This window comes from Physella acuta, unplaced genomic scaffold (assembly GCF_028476545.2).
Source record: "Physella acuta isolate Inbredline_101_S28 unplaced genomic scaffold, ASM2847654v3 ptg000866l, whole genome shotgun sequence".
NCBI classification, from domain to species: domain Eukaryota; kingdom Metazoa; phylum Mollusca; class Gastropoda; family Physidae; genus Physella; species Physella acuta.
Genome location: NW_026732383.1, coordinates 95,923 through 116,240, shown reverse-complemented (window position 1 = coordinate 116,240; position 20,318 = coordinate 95,923). Strand labels below are relative to the sequence as shown.

The 20,318-nt window shown below is 38.3% G+C and overlaps 1 protein-coding gene across 1 annotated transcript; it reads left to right on the top strand.

Moving 5' to 3' along the window:
- The first annotated feature begins 3,723 nt into the window (after positions 1–3,723).
- Positions 3,724–9,528, top strand: LOC131952336 (uncharacterized). Its single transcript, XM_059314951.1, has 6 exons — positions 3,724–3,865; positions 5,474–5,596; positions 6,238–6,379; positions 7,352–7,665; positions 8,341–8,545; positions 9,409–9,528. Exons 1-6 carry the CDS (start codon positions 3,737–3,739, stop codon positions 9,507–9,509), a joined length of 1,014 nt encoding a protein of 337 aa, XP_059170934.1. The 5' UTR covers positions 3,724–3,736; the 3' UTR covers positions 9,510–9,528.
- Positions 9,529–20,318: the final 10,790 nt, after the last annotated feature.

Sequence of the window (20,318 nt, the reverse complement as noted above, 5' to 3'; positions counted from 1 at the left end):
AAGTTTCCAAAACAAATTGACATCATAAATAATAGAAGCCAATATTGTAAAAGCAAAAGTGCTGTAATTCTAGACCTGCTTGTAGTGATGGAGTATAAAATTATTAGATGTTTTGAGGAATTTAAGTTGAAATATATCTTTTTGTATTCTTTTAAAAATAAATAAATCTCTTATAATGCTTAACAGTACAGGGAATTTTTTGTTTTGACATTCCAAAATGATCTTATACCCATTTCTTAAATCTTAACTCCTTTATATTTAATATAAGAAAATTACTTATCCGCATCTGAGATAATTGGATTAATTTAGTTTCTTTTTAAAATTTAGATTACCGCATACAACATTTAATTTTTTAAGAACTTGGTTTTCATAAATACTACATAAGATGATAGTGACTTATAAAATAATTTGTTTTTTAAAAGGTTGTTTGGTTTTAGCAGGTGCAAAACACCCCACAACACACATGATCTATGCAAAGAAACAAAACATGAAAAAAGCAATAATTTTTAAACACCATTTTCTCTCTTTAATTCTTGTTTCAGTTTACTTTCTTGTCTAAATGTAAAGATTAAACTTTTCTTGAATGATGTTTTAATTTCTTAAAAACCTAACGTCTGCATCTTATGACATTCTCTCAACATTGCTTGATTCTGTTTACGTTGTTGTATTTTAATGTACTGATCAATTTGTTATCAATTCTTGTTATTATTATTTTTTTCAAATGTAACTCTATCTTGTGACAGTACTGTAAAACTGCTTGTTTCTTTGGGTGATTTAATACCTCCATTATCAAAACTGTATGCATATTTTTATTTTTAACAGATGATATTTTAATACTATGATCTTACCCACATTGTTTCAATTTGTCAAAAGAAAATTGTATTAACCCTATAATGTCTGAGTTATTTTAATGACACAGTCCTCTACATGAATGACACATAAATGCTAATTAACTCATTGCTAACCAATACATTGGTGGTTAAACTCAAACTACATTGTGATTTCCTGAACATTAGACGAAAGTTCAGTTAATTTTTTTTTATATCAAACACACAACTGTTTTAACAAAAGCATCATTATAGGCATTATTGGGTTAATCGGTTTTACTTTTTGTTTCATTACATAAATAATCAGTATGAATACATTGGACTACCTACAATATTTATTTAGTATTTTGTAAACATTGATAATCACTACAACTATGATAATGACGTTAATAATGAGCATTAATTTTTAAAAATTTATTTTAAACTTGAGTTATATTAGAAAATAGTAGTCTTAGCATAATAATTGTCAAAAATTTATTTTAAAAAGTGTATATCTGCACCATTTTTGAAAAATTACTTCAAGTTGAAATTATATATTTTAAAAAAACTTCTACCTTTGAAAAAATATATATATATATTTCTGTTAACTTGTGATTAATTTTAACATAAATCCTAACAATAGAAAATTAAGCATGAATTTTCTTCCCTTTAAAAAAAATGAATAGTTCTAAACAAGGGCACTTAATTTTATTTGATGTTTATGACTCACCAACCTGTTTATTGACCATGAAATGTTATAACTAACAGTTGAAAGTGGTCTCCAGCCAAAAACAAAAAAGCACCTAAATATTTTTCCCCATCTTGCAGTGTTGTATGCCCAGTTGAAGTGTCAAACTAGTCTTGTTTTATTTTTATTGAAGTGGTTCTTTGACATAATATGCTATAATAAATTATTGTTGAAAAATTTTAATTATACATTTTATGCAATGTCGGTACAATTTTTATTTAGGAAATTTTTTTTTAAATTATTGACATAAATATTTGTTTTTAACATCAAAAACACACATTTTTTTTAGTAAGAATTACATTATTTTTTTTCTCTCTCATTATTAATGGTAGATTTTAGCTTATATTTTATAAAAATTTTAATAATAAACAATTATAAATATATTTAAATATAAATATATATATATTTCTATTTATTCTTGTTTGCATGGTTATTTAGTACACATTTGTGTACTGTAACTTGTTATGACTGTAAAGTTCTATGAGATGATTGTGTAATGCCATGATTTTTAACATTTTGAATGCCAATTTTAAATAATGATCATGGGTACATTTGATACTATTACACCCTTTAAGCTTGATGGCTTTCTAATGAACTTGACTTTTTTTTTTAATATAGAGAAATAATATAATATTCCAAGCAGTGGACTACAGCTTTGTGTTGTTTTTAATGTTGAATGTTTGTGTTGTTTTATATTTATTGTAGAAAATAACAGGTCTTTACACATTTTAAATAGAAATGTATGTAGATCTTATACGTAACGTGAGAAGGGTAGTAATTTCATAATTTATCATACCTCGAATAAAAGTTATGGTATCATAAATACTACCTCACTTTACTAGTATCTCCCTTTTGGGAATTTAACTGTAAAGGATAAACATACCACATACTCATCGATTTGTCTCCCTTGCATCATGAGGACTGCGACCATTATTTCCCTTGAATATTTAATGGGCCTTCCTGATTGATAAAGACCGAAATTAATTTTTAACCTAACCTTTTTGCTGTTAGCCTTTTTTTTATGAATCTACTTTTCTATTTAATATCAAAACAGTCAAACGATACCTATATCTAGGTAAGGGTCAACATCCATACAGTACCATACACAATCTTTTTTTGGTATCGATTCCATCGTATTTAGTGCTTTTGGGGAAGTAGAAAAATATCGTTTTCATTCATATATATTTTAATATCTCCTACTGTATCTCTATTTTTTTTTGTTTCGCCATTTTCCGCTGCGATGTTTTAAATGAACAGCGAAATGTAAAAAGTTGGAGTGCACAAATAACATTATTTATTTCCTTTTGATGTAAGAAAAGAAACAGTAACAAAAATTTATGTTCAAGATAAAAAATTTGATGGGTAAAATGGTAGAACTTTAAAAAAAAAAATCACTGTTCAATTAGGCTCATGTAGCAGTTTTTGGTCAGGGTGAGGTTACGATGCATGTTATGTTTAGGGCTAGGAAATATTTCTGCCAGATAGTGCAACAGACTACTGAAGTTAGTGTATGTTACAAAATTTAGAGTCGATGCAAGCTACACGATAGTAGATCGATGGCTGAGTAGCTGGAGTGAAAAAAAAAGGGGGGGTGTGCTAGACGGTAGGGTTGACACCACTATCCTGAGGGGGCATGGGGTGACACTATCCTCAAGAGAGGAGGGGGTGACCGTAACATCAGAGGCGTAGCTAGTGATACCATTTAGGGGGGTGACACCAAGGCAAAAAATAGTAAAATATATGGAGAAAAATTTGAGGGGGGGGGGGGGGTGCAAATAAAAAATTGAAAGTTTGTCCCCGGGAAGAGTCGCTACGCCTCTGGGGGGGGGGGGTTAAGTGCCGCACCGGGTGACACCCGACCTCGCTACGCCACTGAGTAACACTATCCTCAAGAGAGGAGGGGGTGGCACGAGCCCTGGGGGAGAGGGGGTGACATTCTGATTGCACTGGGAGACACTAACATGAGCGGAGTGTGGGTAGAACTATCCTAAGGGGGTAGGGGGATACTATCAGTATCGCTGTCTTGATACAGTGACACCAACGAATGCACCGCGTATTCAGCGATCCGACCAAATGCCTGACCTTGACCCTGCTATCAACCCCTAGAGTGATGCCCGCTTCCTGCCCGGGCCACACCGGCCAGTCCGTCGCCTTACTGACAGTGCTCTGCCTGTGGACCTGCATGACGTTTTTAACGTTTTTTTTCGGCAAACAGTTCTTGTCCACTGGCCTGACCTACTACACCTCCCACCACCCCGGGGCTGACTCGGTCTTCCGGGTGTTCCTGGCTATAATTCTCTCATCTCTTCAGGTAAGTCTGGCTGCTTGGTCCAAGTTTACGTAAGTGTAATAAGTGTGATAAGGCTAGTCTTTATAATCATAGGAAGAAGAAAGGACGAATGGAAGCTGTTTCTCTCAGGCATCTCTCTTCAAGAAAGATGAGTGGCAATAGAAAATATAGATTAGAAGGACGTCCAACGCTCCCCCCTCCCAAAAATATATTTCAAGTGCCCCCCCCCCCCCACCTCGGAGAAAAAAGTCTGAAAGAAACACTGAATGGAAGATAGTGCTTTCTTTTATAATCCTTTCATCTCTTAAAATAAGTCTGGCAAGTTTACCATAGTGAAATAGGTCTAGTCTTTAGAATAATAATCTTTTCGCGTTCGTGCCCAAGACACATATGAAGTGGAGTTCATCTGTTTCAATGACCTCGGCATTCAAGAGGGTAGTATGGTCAGCGCTATGTTCAGCCGACTTTGTTTCCCTAACGTGAGTCTGGTACCCATCAGAACTCTTTACAGACTCGAGCCCGAGATCCGAACTCGAGACTTTCGGTTTAGCAGTCGTAAGTCGTAAGCTATACCGGGTGTCGGCGTGGTCGAGTCGGTAAAGCTCATGGTTTCGAACCCTCGGGCAGATGAGGCTCGTTAGCTGGGGACAGCCACTCTTCTAGGAGAGACAACTCCAAAATCAAACAACTGCTTTAGTTTGTTCTTGGTTGGACAAAGGCTATGGAAGCAAATCCAAAAAGAAAAGCAGGCTGAAATCGGAGTCAATGGCCTCAATGGCGCATAACCAGTTGACACGTATCCTTAATTGTGATGGAAGCATGGTCGAGTCGGCAAAGCTCATGGTTGATAAATTCGAAAAAAAAAGTCTCGAGTTCAAACCCTCTGGCAGATAAGGCTCCAAACACTAAAAATTAAGGACGAAGAAGAAGAAGTAAGCTATACCACCAGACTACACGGTCCCATAGTTGTTTCTTTTTACAGTAATAAGATGAAAAAATATTGACATCTCTTCAAGTAAAGAGACTGTTAGTATCTATCTATATATATAATTCTCTTCTGGGATCAGTTAGAAAACAAGCTGCAAGCGCCTCCTTGCAGTCCCCTCTCTTTCTCTCTATCGCTATCACTACCACCCCCCACCCCACCCCAACATTGGTGAGCGGTGTTCACTCTAAAGTTTTACAAAGCTAAATGTTTACAAATCGTAGAGCCGTACAGCCGGGTTTCTATTTGGGGCAGATAATTTAGTTCGATTTTAAACTTACAGGAGGTAACTAAGAAATAACTAAGAGGAGGCTGCTTTCACGGGGGGGGGGGGGGGGGGGGGTGTAGGGTTGGGGTTAGGGGGAAAGGGGGGGGGGGTTAGTGTTTTAAAGCAAATATTTTCAGTGGCAGCATTGGTACTGTCGAATTTACAAATTATGAATTACTGAAAAGTAGAAAATAAAACAACTAAATAGCGGCGTATGATACGCTGCGGGTCGGCTCGTAGTTTATATTTGCGCATTTTTCTATTTGCGCAGTTTTCGGTTGCGCATTTTTCCTTTTGCTCGTTCTTTTGGGAACCGTTTTTTTCTTTGCCTAACTAAGCCGAGCAGTGAACTAATCTCACGCCCAATGTATTTCAGTGTTCCAATTGCTTTGTGAGGTCCGTCTTCACTAAACACAAGCTAGGCGTCATAGGCACACTGTTAGGTTTCCTTCACTGCCTCGCCTCGTTAGCGCTCAACTACAGCGTGGCGTACCTGGAGGTAGGTGGCTCATAGTCAACGGAACATTGCTGTTGGTTTGAACTTACGGGGGTGGTATCGTGTTTTTAGTAGGCTGGTGGTGATGGTGGTGGTAGGATCATTGGTTGTTGGTGTTATGGTGTGGCTTTATTGGTTATATAGAATCTAGCGCGAAGAGTTCTGAATAGATGTTGTTAATGTGGGTATGGATATTACAAATATACACCAATTTACACAGACGACATAGACATACATAAGACATGCATATATTTAAATAGACAAGCATAGAGATAGGTAGCTAAATAGACATAGACAAGGATAGGACATAGACATATATATACATATATACATACATATATATATATATATATATATATATATATATATATATATATATATATATATATATATATATATATATATATTGAGAAAAACAAAGAAAAATATAATTTAGTTTAAAAAAAAACAGTGAGTTATTCAGTTATCCAGCAAATGGATGTAACTAGTGTCTGAATAAAAAAATAGGATCGATTACATCCCTGACACCGTTATTGCTCTAATTAAGGTATAGAGAGAGTCTACATAGCTACGAATGAATATCGTGTAAGCAGGACTGAAATATAGGACTGTTCATTGATCCCTATTAACCCTTTTTTCCCCAGCCGTATTTATCCATAGCTGTAACCCTGTCGGAGCCAGTCATCTTGAACCTCATACGAGCCACATACACCAAAATACGTTTCCCCCACATAACGATCGTCAGCCATCTTGTTTTAGTGTTTGGGCTCGTTTTAGTACTTTTAGGTAACATTTTAGTACTTTTAGGTAAACATTTTAGTACTTTTAGGTAAACATTTTAGTACTTTTAGGTAAACATTTTAGTACTTTTAGGTAAACATTTTAGTACTTTTAGGTAAACATTTTAGTACTTTTAGGTAAACATTTTAGTACTTTTAGGTAAACATTTTAGTACTTTTAGGTAAACATTTTAGTACTTTTAGGTAAACATTTTAGTACTTTTAGGTAAACATTTTAGTACTTTTAGGTAAACATTTTAGTACTTTTAGGTAAACATTTTAGTACTTTTAGGTAAACATTTTAGTACTTTTAGGTAAACATTTTAGTACTTTTAGGTAAACATTTTAGTACTTTTAGGTAAACATAGAATGACAGTGAACGTCACATTTTGTTGTCAATGTTCAAGCAGAATTTAGTATGAAGTGTCAACATGTGATACGCAATATGGCCACTTGACTTCGGCTGAATTTGCTTGTAGCGTTGGGGTTGGTACGTGACAGGTGTGGGGGCGATTTTTTTAGGGGAAAAGTGGGGATAGCAGGGGTTTAGATTTTTAAAAAGGTTCTTTTAGCCTGAAAAATATTATACGTCCTCTTCCCCCTCCCCCCCCCGTCTCTGGGAGAGTATAATCTGAAAGAAACCCTGCTTATAATTTGAACTATGAAATGTTGTCAAAATGATATAACAATTTTAAAAAAAGAGTTTTAGTAATTATTTGATTGGGGGCCGGAAGGTGGGGGGGGGGGGGGGGGGGGGGGGCAGAAGGTAAATTTTGTGACGTCGTTTTTTGAGTTAGGGTGGGAGGGTTGTTTTGGTTTTTGTGAGGTTGTGTAAAAGTTAGCTTTAAAGAAAAATATGACGTCACATATGACGAACACACCCCCCATTACCTTCTTTACTGTAACATCAAACTTTAATTTCCTTAACAAAACACAATACCAAGGGTGTTCTCTAAACCTACACACTTTCCTGTTGCAGAAGAGTTGAAACTCGAACGTCTCCACATTGTCGGCGTCCTGCTCGCCCTAGCAACCAACGGAGTTTCCTCCCTTGGACTGTTCGTGCGGGAGTCGGTCCGGGGCTTCCACCCCCTGACCACGCCCTTCAGTCCCTGGCCCGTGGGGGCGGTCCTGGTGTGGGTGCTGTGCCAGCTGTGTGTTGCCGTGGGGGTCTACTACCTGGAGAAGATCGAGACCCTCCCCTGGGGAACGGTGCACGCGGTCTGTATGCTGGTGTTCTCGGGAGTTTGTCATTTCGTCGGTGATATGATCACTATGTATTTGTTGCCGAAGGTAAAGTTAGGCGAGAGCGAGCAGGAGTTATCGTTTCTGTACATCGTTATAAATAGAAATAGGCAGCTTTAGAAAAATGTATGTGTGTCAGTGGCGTAGCTACCGTAAAGCTAGCGTAAGCAAGGCATAGGGGCCCAAGGCAAATTGGGGCCCTTTTTCGAAAGTTTGAGGGGGGGGGGTGCAAATCGAAAGTCTGAGGGGTGGGTGCAAATCGAAAGTCTGAGGGGGGGGGGGGTGCAAATCGAAAGTTTGTCCCCGGGCGCCGGGAAGGGTCGCTATGCCTATGAGGGGCCGACTAACACTTTTTGCATAGGGGCCCAAAAATCCTAGCTACGCCACTGATGTGTGTGTATTGTATGTACTAAAATAAGAAATGTTAGGAAAACATGAAATGCCATTCCAAAAGTATCCTAAACGACTTGGTAGAAGGGACTGTATTGAAACTGCAACTATTTGACAGCTATATTAAAAAAAAAACACTTGATCATCTATTTGAGAGGGTATATTTTTAAAACTTGATCAACTATTTGACGTACATTTAAAAATTTGATCAACTATTTGAATTTCATGCAAAAATACACTTTCACAACATGTGATTACAGTAGTCACTTAACTGTAGTCGGCACGTGCCCCCCCCCCCCCCCCCCCCCCACCTAAAACTCCACATATCTGCAGGTCATATCTGTTGACAAAGAACAATTGTTGACCCAAGTTCAGCGGACCGTGACGATGGGTCTCCTGTTCTTCACCGACCACTCCAGCCTCCACCAATACCACCAGGCCCTAGGTTTTAGTCTGACAGTGTTTGGGGCCGTCACATCCTCCGTCTGGAATAAAACCACCAAGAAGAAAAAGTTGCCCGCTAATTTGAATTCAGAGAGTGAGTTTTGGGTCGATCAAAAAGTTGATTTCAACAGTTAGTGAAAGAAATCATGGAGAGTGATTGTTAGGGCAATGAGACTCGGTTTTCTTGTTATTTTACGTAGGCTCCGGAAAAAAAACCGGGAAAAAAAAAACCTTTTTAATTTATAAGCCATTTTTAAAAAAAATTATTTGTGAATGTATAAGTTAGGGTATTTAAGGGAAAATATTTGCATGTACCAAGGACTCTTCTGAAAATATGGTTGCCATGGCAACGGCGGCCATCTTGGAAAAACTACCTTTTGTAAGAGTTCTAAAATTTCATAAAGTAACATATAAACCGCCAATATAATCATTCATTGATCCTTCTTGTACAGAGTCAGCTGGCTAGTTTTTGTATCAGAAAAACCGCTAGAAATATTTTTTTTCAAATTTTCAAAGATTTTTTTATGGTGAAATACCATTAAATTTAGCATTAATTTCAATGGAATTTTACCTCACCAAATTTTGAAAATTCAAAAAAAAAATATTTCTAGCGGTTTTTAAAGTAGGCCTACTTAGTTTAAGGGTTGATTTATTTCCATTACTTTGGCCTCTTTTACCTTTTAAGTTTCTTTGTAAATAGAATAGCCGCTTTATGTATTCAGTGTGTCTTGGTTGAGGCCCTTTAATACATTTTATCGTAGATTTAGACAATTTATAGTAGCGAAAAATTCAGTCGTTCTTTTTTCTGAACCTTTATTCAGGCCCCGTAACTCGGAGTTCAAGTGGAAAGTAACTCAAGGTCTACTTTGTTCAATGTAAACTTGAAATTTTAATCTCAAGTACTTTGTGTTATGTAAACTGCTTTACTTTATTTTTATGTACTTTGTTGTGTCCTAGGTCGAACCTTGATAACGTATCGTAACGTCGATCTCCTTCAGCTTAGAAAAGATTTGTTTCATGAAGACAGAGATTCAAGTTTTTGTTCGTTATCAAAGTAACATTGATTCGCGCCTGTAATAAATCATCGTTCACTATCAGCTGTTTGTTTTTTGTGTTACGTTGTAGCGACTCTAACAGTATGAGGTACTGTATCAAATATTCATTTAATTTTTTTTTCTTGCAGAGAATGACACCATATTTTTATGACATGTTTAAACACCAACGTGTTCATGAATTTATAGCCACGGCCTTCACTGATCTGCTAAACCAGGGGTCTCCAAATTACGGCCAGTGGGCCGGATGCGGCCCGCGATGTCCTCTCATCCGGCCCGCGGAGATCTTTTTGTCCACGGAAAAACAGTTTGTTGGTGATGGCTGAGGAACTTTGCCCAGAAAAATCAAAGACATGCCTGGAAGAAACTGGCCCCCGAGCTGAAATTTTAAAAGTTAATGCGGCCCTCGGACTGAAAAGTTTGGAGACCCCTGTGCTAAACTACTGCTACGACAGGATGTGGGGATGGGGGGGGGGGGGGGGGGGGAATTGGGTCGATTGTGTTAAGTGAGGAGGGGGCCGACCCTTATATAAACTGCAGAATTGCCCTTGAATAATAACACAAAAACGTTATTATCTTTAAAATAATTTTTTTTAATTCGTAAAAAAACCCAGTTTAATTTAACATTTTTTTTGTCCAGCCGATCGAAATGTATTTTATAAAATGTATTTTTGTGCTGTTGTTAATTTAGAGTGCGGGGTGGATGAAAACAATAAACATATCAAACCTTTTTTTTAAAGAGATGGCTAATGAACAGCTAAATTTATGTTTCGTCTTTTTGTTTTTAATGTTGTTGAAGATGTATTGGTGACGCAAGCTGTATAGCATGGAGAAAAATGATGGCTTCAGTGGTCATTAATTTTAATGGTTAATTAACCTTGCAGCATATATTTTATTAATGGTTGTCCGGTAATAACATCATACTCCACAATGGGGGTGGATCGGCGAAAAGGACGGGGGGGGGGATATTTGACGACACGACCTGTGTATATCTCTATCTTTGTTTATGGGCAAGTAATATCCTCCGGTATGACGTTATTAAAACATGTCCTAATTGATCACTTACAAAGGTGAGCAATTGATTTATTGATTTTAGCGGCTGACCAATATGGCGACTAACCATTGTGACGTCTGACCATTATGGCGACTGACCATTGTGGCGACTGACCATTATGGCGACTGACCATTATGGCGACTGATCATCATGGCGACTAACCATTATGGCGACTGACCATTATGGCGACTGACCAAAGTGGCAACTGATTAATGTGACTATATGGCGACTGTTCATTATGGCGACTGACCATTATGGCGACTGATCATCATGGCGACTAACCATTATGGCGATTGACCAACGGCATAACTGATTTTTGTGACAGTTGAACAATGTGGCGAATGATCATCGTGGCGACCGACCACTGTGGCGACCGACCACTGTGGCGACCGGCCACTGTGGCGACCGGCCACTGTGGCGACCGGCCACTGTGGCGACCGGCCACTGTGGCGACCGGCCACTGTGGCGACCGGCCACTGTGGCGACCGGCCACTGTGGCGACCGGCCACTGTGGCGACCGACCACTGTGGCGACCGACCACTGTGGCGACCGACCACTGTGGCGACCGACCACTGTGGCGACCGACCACTGTGGCGACCGACCACTGTGGCGACCGACCACTGTGGCGACCGACCACTGTGGCGACCGACCACTGTGGCGACCGACCACTGTGGCGACCGACCACTGTGGCGACCGACCACTGTGGCGACCGACCACTGTGGCGACTGACCACTGTGAACGACCGTATCGCCAGCCACAGTAAATATTTTGACGTTTGGCTGGTGCATATTTTTTTGTGTAGTTGTACACGCATCTATATATATAATTCTCTTCTGGGAGCCTTTAGAAAACAAGCTGCAAGCTACCACCCCCCACCCCCTCACACGGTCTGGTGAGTTGTGGTTCACGCTGTTTACATTTTACAATCATAGAGACGGGTTTGGTGACGGCTATTAGGGGCAGATAATTTAGTTAGAAACGATTTTAAACTTAGAGGAGGTAACTAAGAGGAGGCTGCTTTCACGTGGGGGGGGGGGGGGGAAGGGGTGTTAAGTGTTTATAAGGAAATATTTTCAGTGGCAGCATTGGTACAGTCGAATTCACAAATTATAAATTACCGAAACGTAGAAAATAAAACAACTTAATAGCGGCGTATGATACGCAGCGGGTCGGCTCGTATTCAATAAAATTCTTTTCATCTTAGACAACAACAAGTCAGAGGCGTAGCGAGGGGAGGGCGGGTTGGTACATATGTCCCAGGGCGCCGATCATAAGGGGCGCCAAAATGGGTTGAAAAAAAATTAAAAGGTCATTTTATTTGCAAATCTGCATTATAAATATACAAAAATATATGGGGAGGGCGCGCCAAATTGAAATTTGTCCCTGGGCGCCGGGAAGGATCGCTACGCCTCTGCAACGAGTGACGTGTCAGCAAGTTAAATATAAAAAAATGATGGTACAATTACATCCCCTAACACAGAGGCGTAGCGACCCTTCCCCGATTTGCACCCCCCCCTCGAGATTTCGATTTGCACCCATCTCTCAAACTTTCGATTTGCACCCCCCCCCCCCCCCCCCCCCGAGACTCGATTTACCCCCCCCCCCCCCCCCTCTCAAACTTTCGATTTGCACCCCCCTCAATGTTTCAATTTATTTTTCCAACCCATTTTGGCGCCCCCTAAGGTCGGCGCCCGGAGACATATGTCCCCCCCCCCCTCGCTACGCTACTGCCCTAACAACTTGACCAGCGATACTATACTGAGTTAAGTCGCATGTATTTTTAAAACTATAAAACTAGTATACTAGCTTTCTGTTTAGATATGTTTATTTTATTTCGCAAGCCCGTTTAATTAAAAGTCAACCCACATCATGTTAATGAAGCTAATTAATCAACTCATTAGCATTTTTTAATGCAAATAAAAACAATTTTAATGCATATTTGATATACGATTTTATGAAGTCAAATTAGATAATTAAAGCTGTTTACTCTTTTAATAAATATTTAACATGTTTATTATGTCAAGCATGCTACAAGCGCTTTTATTTTGTATTCACCCAAGCCACTTTAAATGGCGTGTCTGTTTTAGAATTTAATCAAACCCGCTTTTGAAAAACAAAATTATTTTTTTTAAAATAATTAATCAGTTTACAAAAAAGTAAAAAAAAAAGGGTTTAAGGCAGTTCGATCCATTAAGTCGTCCCGAATGTATAGGCTATTTGAGAATTAAATTAACTTTACAAACTAGCACCTAGGGGTGTGTATGTGTGTGTGTGTGTGGGGGGGGGGGGTTGGGCGCTCTACCCCACGTCCACGTCGTTTAATAGTCCCCATATGGGGGTAAGGTGAAATCGTCTGTGGAAAATTTCTGCAGGGCTCCCCACATAGATATGGGGGGGGGGGGGTTGGGCGCTCTACCCCACGTCCACGTCGTTTAATAGTCCCCATATGGGGGTTAGGTGAAATCGTCTGTGGAAAATTTCTGTGGGGCTCCCCACACAGATAATCCCCTACAGCCGATGCCTCGGCATCCCGGCCCCCCTCGAGACGTAATCTACTTAACACGGGCATAATTTGATAAATCCTTTAATCGCCTTCCAATGACTGCCATACGATCAGCTTTCATAACCCTAGAGGTTGTTTTCGTACGTCAAATAAACCGTTATATAACCCTGGCACACTCATTCTTAATCCACCCTATAGACTTTGACTAATCCGAACGAAAAAAAAAAATCGAAGTGTTTTTTAAATGTGATCAATAGTTTATGTATACTAAGCCGAAATATTTTGGGAATATTTTAAATTTGAGCTGCTTAAGATTATTTTCGTAAACAACTACGGTCTAGGATTAAAGCTTTGGATTAAGATCTGAAAAGAGGAGATAATCTGCGAGTTCTTAAAAGTCATGCTGACTCACGATAAGATATTGGTAACTGGAGTCGGCCAAATCGACCATATTTTGGTCCCAACTTTAAATATTAAACAACGAGCCGACCCGCGGCGTATCATACGCCGCTATTTAGTTGTTTTATTTTCTACTTTTCAGTAATTCATAATTTGTGAATTCGACAGTACCAATGCTGCCACTGAAAATATTTGCTTTAAAACACTAACCCCCCCCCCCCCTTTCCCCTAACCCCGACCCTTCACCCCTCCCCCCCCCCCCCCCAGTGAGAGCAGCCTCCTCTTAATTAGTTTAACATCGTTTCAAACTAAATTATCTGCCCCTAATAGCCGTCACTAAACCCGGCTCTACGATTTGTAAACATTTAGCGTGACCACAACTCACCAGACCATGTGGGGGTGGGGTGGGGGTGGTAGTGATAGTGATAGTGATAGAGAGAAAGAGAGGGGACTGTAAGGAGGCGCTTGCAGCTTGTTTTCTAGCGTCTCCCAGAAGAGAATTATATATATAGATAGATTTTTACATTGGCTATCCATGTGTCCAATATTGGCCCCAAATTTGAACATGTACTAGTCCAACATTCAACATACAGTTTTTACACTGGCTGCCCATTTGTTCAATATTGGCCCACATTTAGCCATATAGTGGTGCAAATTCAACATACACTTTTTACACTGGCTGCCTATTTGTTCAATATTGGCCCACATTTAGCATCATATTGGTTCAACAGTTTCTACATTGTTACATATTTACATGCATGTATTTACTAACATCAACAGAGATATTGCTTTTACGACATACACATCTTCTGTTATTCTTATCCTTAGGCAACAACAAAGCCCTTACATAGCTGAACTTTATGACTTTTAAGTTAATCAGACCAAGCATTATTCTGGCGGCAAGAATTGACTCGAGACCAGTGGCGTCTCAAGGGGGGGGTCCAATTTTTACCCGGGGACAAGCTTTCGATTTGCACACCCACCCCTCAGACTTTTGATTTGCACCCCCCCCCCCCTCAAACTTTCGATTTGCACCCCCCTCATACTTTATATATATACCGAGGGGTCTATGGGGTTATGACCCCCCCCCCCCCAATCCCACCCCTGCCTACGCCACTGCTCGAGACAGAAGACATTAGGACGCTAACCATTACGACACTCGCTAAATACTATAATAAATAATAATAATGACAATAATAATAATAATAACAGCAGCAACAAGTCTTAGTGCTATCTAAAGTTTCCATCGATTTGACGCCTCAGCCAACGTGGAATAAAATGGCGTAACGTACTCTACCAACAAGACAAGGCCACAAGTTTAATTTTAATTAGTTTGTCTTTTTAATTCTGGTTTTATAAACAGAGTATTTTTTTGAATAATCATAGTAGGCCTACAGTATCAGTAGCTAAATGTTTGCATTTTGTATTCGTTGGTATTTAAAATTAGTTTGTATTGCCTTTATTTTGTTTTGTTAAATTTCTTTTTAAATTTTTGTTCTTCTTTTTAGACTATTTCTATTGCTATGTCAACCATGTTTGTATTTGTGATTGTTGGAAGCAAATACCTAGAGCAGTGTTATCAAAACATACGTGACTTTAAAACGTTCTGTGTAGACTTTAAAATCAGAATTTTATTTTAGTTATTAAAAATATTTTCGGAAACCAAACGAAAAACAACAACAACATAATTTAGTTTTTTCTTGCAGTCAGATGATATATTATGAAAAAACATAGCTTATCTATGTCATGATGACATTCAGAAACATAAATCATAGCAAATTCCAGAAAATTCGTGCAAAAATTACATTTCTAATTTATTAAAATTTGTATTGCAACATAACTTAAATCTCGGTTTTCCTATATATGCCTACTACTATAAATATAGCCAATCAAAATGTGTCATGCTAATGTAATACCTCCTATTAATATTTTTAAAAATGTAGTCTTTAAAGCAACAATAATATTTTTAAGTTCTATGCATTGTGCATTTCACGATCTTGATCCTTCACAACTAAAATTACTTAATTGTTGCTTTTTTTCAGATTAGTCTTTTTAGACAAATTGCTGATGTTACCTACTTATTTATCGTTTTCCATTCTGCCGTATCAATTCTACATCAGTTACAAACACGTTGTACATTTTTTTATGGGTAACATTTTCGTGCGTAAAAATATCTTCATTTATTTTTAGAATATTCTATTAACGTTTACAACTTTATTTTATTATAACATTGGAAATGATACTAAAAACATTGACGAGGTATTTTCTTTGCTGTAAGTCAGGGGTCTCCAAACTTTTCAGTTCGAGGGCCGCATTAACTATCAAATTTCAGGTCGGGGCCAGTTTCTTCCAGGCATGTCTTTGATTTTTCTTGGCAAAGTTCCTTAGCCATCACCAACAAACGATATTTTCTTGGACAAAAAGATCTACGCGGGCCGGATGAGAGGACATCGCGGGCCGGATGAGAGGACATCGCGGGCCGCATCCGGCCCGCGGGCCGTAGTTTGGAGACCCCTGCTGTAAGTTAATGGTGTGGCGTGTGTTCGATTCCGTGACTGTGAACATTAGAGGTATCGTATCGTCATAAGTACGATTACTAACAGGAAAAAACACAATTAACACAACACGATACTGTTTTGTTTATTCGATACAAAATTAGCTCCGTCGTCAACACCTGAGTGAGAAACATAGCCATGCCGTAATTTAACCAGATATGTGGCTAAAAGTATCGCCATGCTATAACTTAACCAGATGTCTGGCTAAAATATGACTGGATATAATTTAACCAGGTATCTGGCTAAAATATGACTGGATATAATTTAACCAGAAATCTGGCTAAAATATGACTGGATATAATTTAACCAGATATCTGGCTAAAATATGACTGGATATAATTTGACCAGATATCTGGCTAAAAATATGACTGGATATATTTTAAGATATCTGACTGAGAAATATCACCATCTTTTAGTTTAACCAGCTGCCAAATATAGCATGGTTATAATTTTACCAGCTGATATACGGTTGAGAAATGTCACCGTGTTATAATTTAACCAGCTGATATACGGTTGAGAAATGTCACCGTGTTATAATTTAACCAGCTGATATACGGTTGAGAAATGTCACCGTGTTATAATTTAACCAGCTGATATACGGTTGAGAAATGTCACCGTGTTATAATTTAACCAGCTGATATACGGTTGAGAAATGTCACCGTGTTATAATTTAACCAGCTGATATACGGTTGAGAGATGTCACCGTGTTATAATTTAACCAGCTTATATACGGTTGAGAGATGTCACCGTGTTATAATTTAACCAGCTTATATACGGTTGAGAAATGTCACTGTGTTATAATTTAACCAGCTGATATACGGTTGAGAAATGTCACCGTGTTATAATTTAACCAGCTGATTGATATACGGTTGAGAAATGTCACCGTGTTATAATTTAACCAGCTGATTGATATACGGTTGAGAAATGTCACCGTGTTATAATTTAACCAGCTGATATACGGTTGAGAAATGTCACCGTGTTATAATTTAACCAGCTGATATACGGTTGAGAAATGTCACCGTGTTATAATTTAACCAGCTAATATCTAGCTAAAAATATCGACTGGCTATAGGGCTGGTAAGTAGGTCACCAACAAGTTGTACGGCTCAATAAAACCTGCATGAGCCATATAACTGTTTATTGACCTACTTACCAGCCCTATAGTTTAACCATATATCTGGCTGCGAAATATCACCTTCCTATTATATGACCAGCTGAAAACTATCACACGGCTATAACTTATCCAGCTGAAAAATATTGCATGGGTATAATTTAACCAGTTAATATCTAGCTAAAAAAATGTATTGCCTTTCTGTAATTTAACCAGTTAATATCTAGCTAAAAAACAATATCGCCTGGGTATAATTTAACCAGTTAATATCTAGCTAAAAAATCACCTCTCTTTACCAGGGCCGGTCACTCCCTCTACCAGGACCGGTCACTCTCTTTACCAGGGCCGGTCACTCCCTCTACCAGGACCGGTCACTCTCTTTACCAGGGCCGGTCACTCCCTCTACCAGGACCGGTCACTCTCTTTACCAGGGCCGGTCACTCTCTTTACCAGGACCGGTCACACCCTCTACGGGGCGGGGGGGGGGGGGCGGCGGCGGCATTAAGACTGCTATCAAACAGAAAGCTGTGTCACACCCTTGTAATGACATCACTCATATTACCCATTGCATCTTGTCGTGCATGTTTCCCATTGCATCTTGTTGTAAACTTTTTTCTCATAGAACAATGTACTTTTAAAGAAGAAGAAGAAGGCGTGGTGGTGTGAACTATGTGTATCTGAATCTACGTATTTAATATGATGTAAATATTATGAAGTTTACTGTAATAATTGTATAGTGAGATGATGTGACGTCTGTGTACGTATTCTTGATGCAATGAGTGAACTATTTGAGAAAAGGGAAGCGACTGAGTTGAGGGTTATTGTTCATGTTGTGATGTGGGCTCTATATAAAGGGGGACAACTGCAAGTCCGCGGGGGGAAAAAAGTAACATGTTAAAGTTTGTAGCGCATTAAAACAAGAGTTGGCTATGTCGAAGAATTGAATTAAACTGTTGCTAATGAGTCCACTCCTTTTGCCATTACACCCACAGAGGGGGTATTTGTGTTCCTCTCCTTATCCCCCCCCCCTCACACAACCAAATGTATCGAACTGACTATACTAGTTGTATTGAGGGGGGGGGGGGTGATCGTGTTCCATCAAATGCTGAACATCACGTAAAATGCTATTACATAGCTTTTCCGTAAATAACAAAATATTAGAGATTATGATTCAAATAGCTATGTTTTCACAAATAAAGAAAGACATCATTATTTTTAAAACAAATCTATCACAATCACAACAAAGAATCAATAAGCGATATAAATTGATTTAATGACCCAAACATTGTAAATCAGGCAAAAATAGAACTTGAAATTGCACATATACAAATATGTCAGGAAAAAATGCTGTTGTTTGTTGGAGAGAAAAATTAAACGATAACCCCAAGTTTATATACGGCAAGAAATGTTCAGATCACACATACACACACGCACAGATACACAGATACAGACACACACATACACACGGTCACTCCCTCTATCAGGGCCGGTCACTCTCTTTACCAGGGCCGGTCACTCCCTCTATCAGGGCCGGTCACTCCCACTACCAGGGCCGGTCACTCCCTCTACTAGGGCCGGTCACTCCCTCTTCTCCAGAATAAGCCTTTTCCAACTTCATTTTTGAAACGCATTCGCAACAAGGCTCTACTGAGAGAGAAGGGGTTGCTGTGTAATAATGATAAGACATATTGCCACAATTGTATACAACATGATGTCCTGATATACTGAGAGCATAATGGTATATAAACCTCGACAAAGTGATGTTAAAATAGTCGGGCTTTCGGCAAACTATATATATATATATATATATATATATATATATATATATATATATATATATATATATATATATATATATATATATATATAACAGGTATATAGGTACAGTGTACATATTACAGCTATACAAAATACAGGTACGCAGTGTCCATGTACACACCATACACGTACACAGCAAAGAACGGGTTTCAATTGATATATCAGAAGTATACACAAAAATTCTCAGTCATATAAGGCAAGAATAAAGTTGCACTAATACAGATTAACTGCAGTAACATCGTTATGTTTCTACTGGCATTTGAAATGGTGAAAGTATCTCAATACATCAACATCATCAATAGACAATCAATAATTGAAACAAATAAATAACCACTGCAATGTTTGATACAAACATCAGATACCTCATCCCATATATATATGTATATATATATATATATATATATATATATATATATATATATATATATATATATATATAAACATTTTATGTATATTAATACATATTTGTGTAAATCTATATTGTAATTTATCTATATATATTTATACTTTTTTATACTAACATGTATATATATACACCAAAATATCACATATAATCACATAAAATTATCAGATAGGTAAAGCAAAGTTCATTTTAGAATTATAAGGCATGAATTGAACAAGTTATTGAAAGCGCTAATTTGAACATAATTATAAGATTATCCATTCACAATGATTGGGACTTAATTAAAACTGGAATGCTATTCAATCAACGAGTAGGTTGAAATGTTATGTCCAGGTGTAAACTTCCATTCGGTTAGCTGATCTCAATGTGAGAGATAAAGGTAGTGATTCACACGCATTTTGTATGAACTCACGCCACACACATTTTCTGTCCGCACACACACATTTTCTAGCCACACACGCACATTTTCTAGCCACACACGCACATTTTCTAGCCACACACGCACTTACAAAAAATAAGTTTATATTACGCACTTATTTTGTGCACTCACAACCCACCTTAACGTCTTCACATCTTGAGTGCACCATTATAATATACTGAGCTTTTTTTAAAAAATCGCTCCCATTTTAGTTTCCATGTGTTCAAAACAAATATAAGCTTTGGTCCAAATGCAGAGACTAATATTTATTAAAAACTCTCATGTAGTCTACAAGGGGAGAGGGGGCTGAACTTTCAGGATTGCGCTTAAAACTTCCTTGAGTTGGGGTGGGGGAGGGGCGGGCACTGTAATGATTTGTAACTCTGTATGACGAAGGGATAGGGGGGGTCATCCATAAATGACGTCATACTCGTAGGGGGGGGGGGGTCCGTAATTTTGTGACGATGTTTGATGAGGGGGAGATGTTGCGACTTCACATTTTTGCATTATAAAAAAGCAATGTTAGACAACGAATTTTAGACGTTATTTCGCGT

Bases quoted from the DNA above. Each gene is read 5' to 3' on its own strand.
- LOC131952336 (XM_059314951.1), top strand. From the start codon at position 3,737: ATGACGTTTTTAACGTTTTTTTTCGGCAAACAGTTCTTGTCCACTGGC. The intron at 5,597-6,237 runs GTAGGTGGCTCA...TTTTTTCCCCAG, and splicing joins ACAGCGTGGCGTACCTGGAG to CCGTATTTATCCATAGCTGT. The intron at 6,380-7,351 runs GTAACATTTTAG...TTCCTGTTGCAG, and splicing joins GCTCGTTTTAGTACTTTTAG to AAGAGTTGAAACTCGAACGT.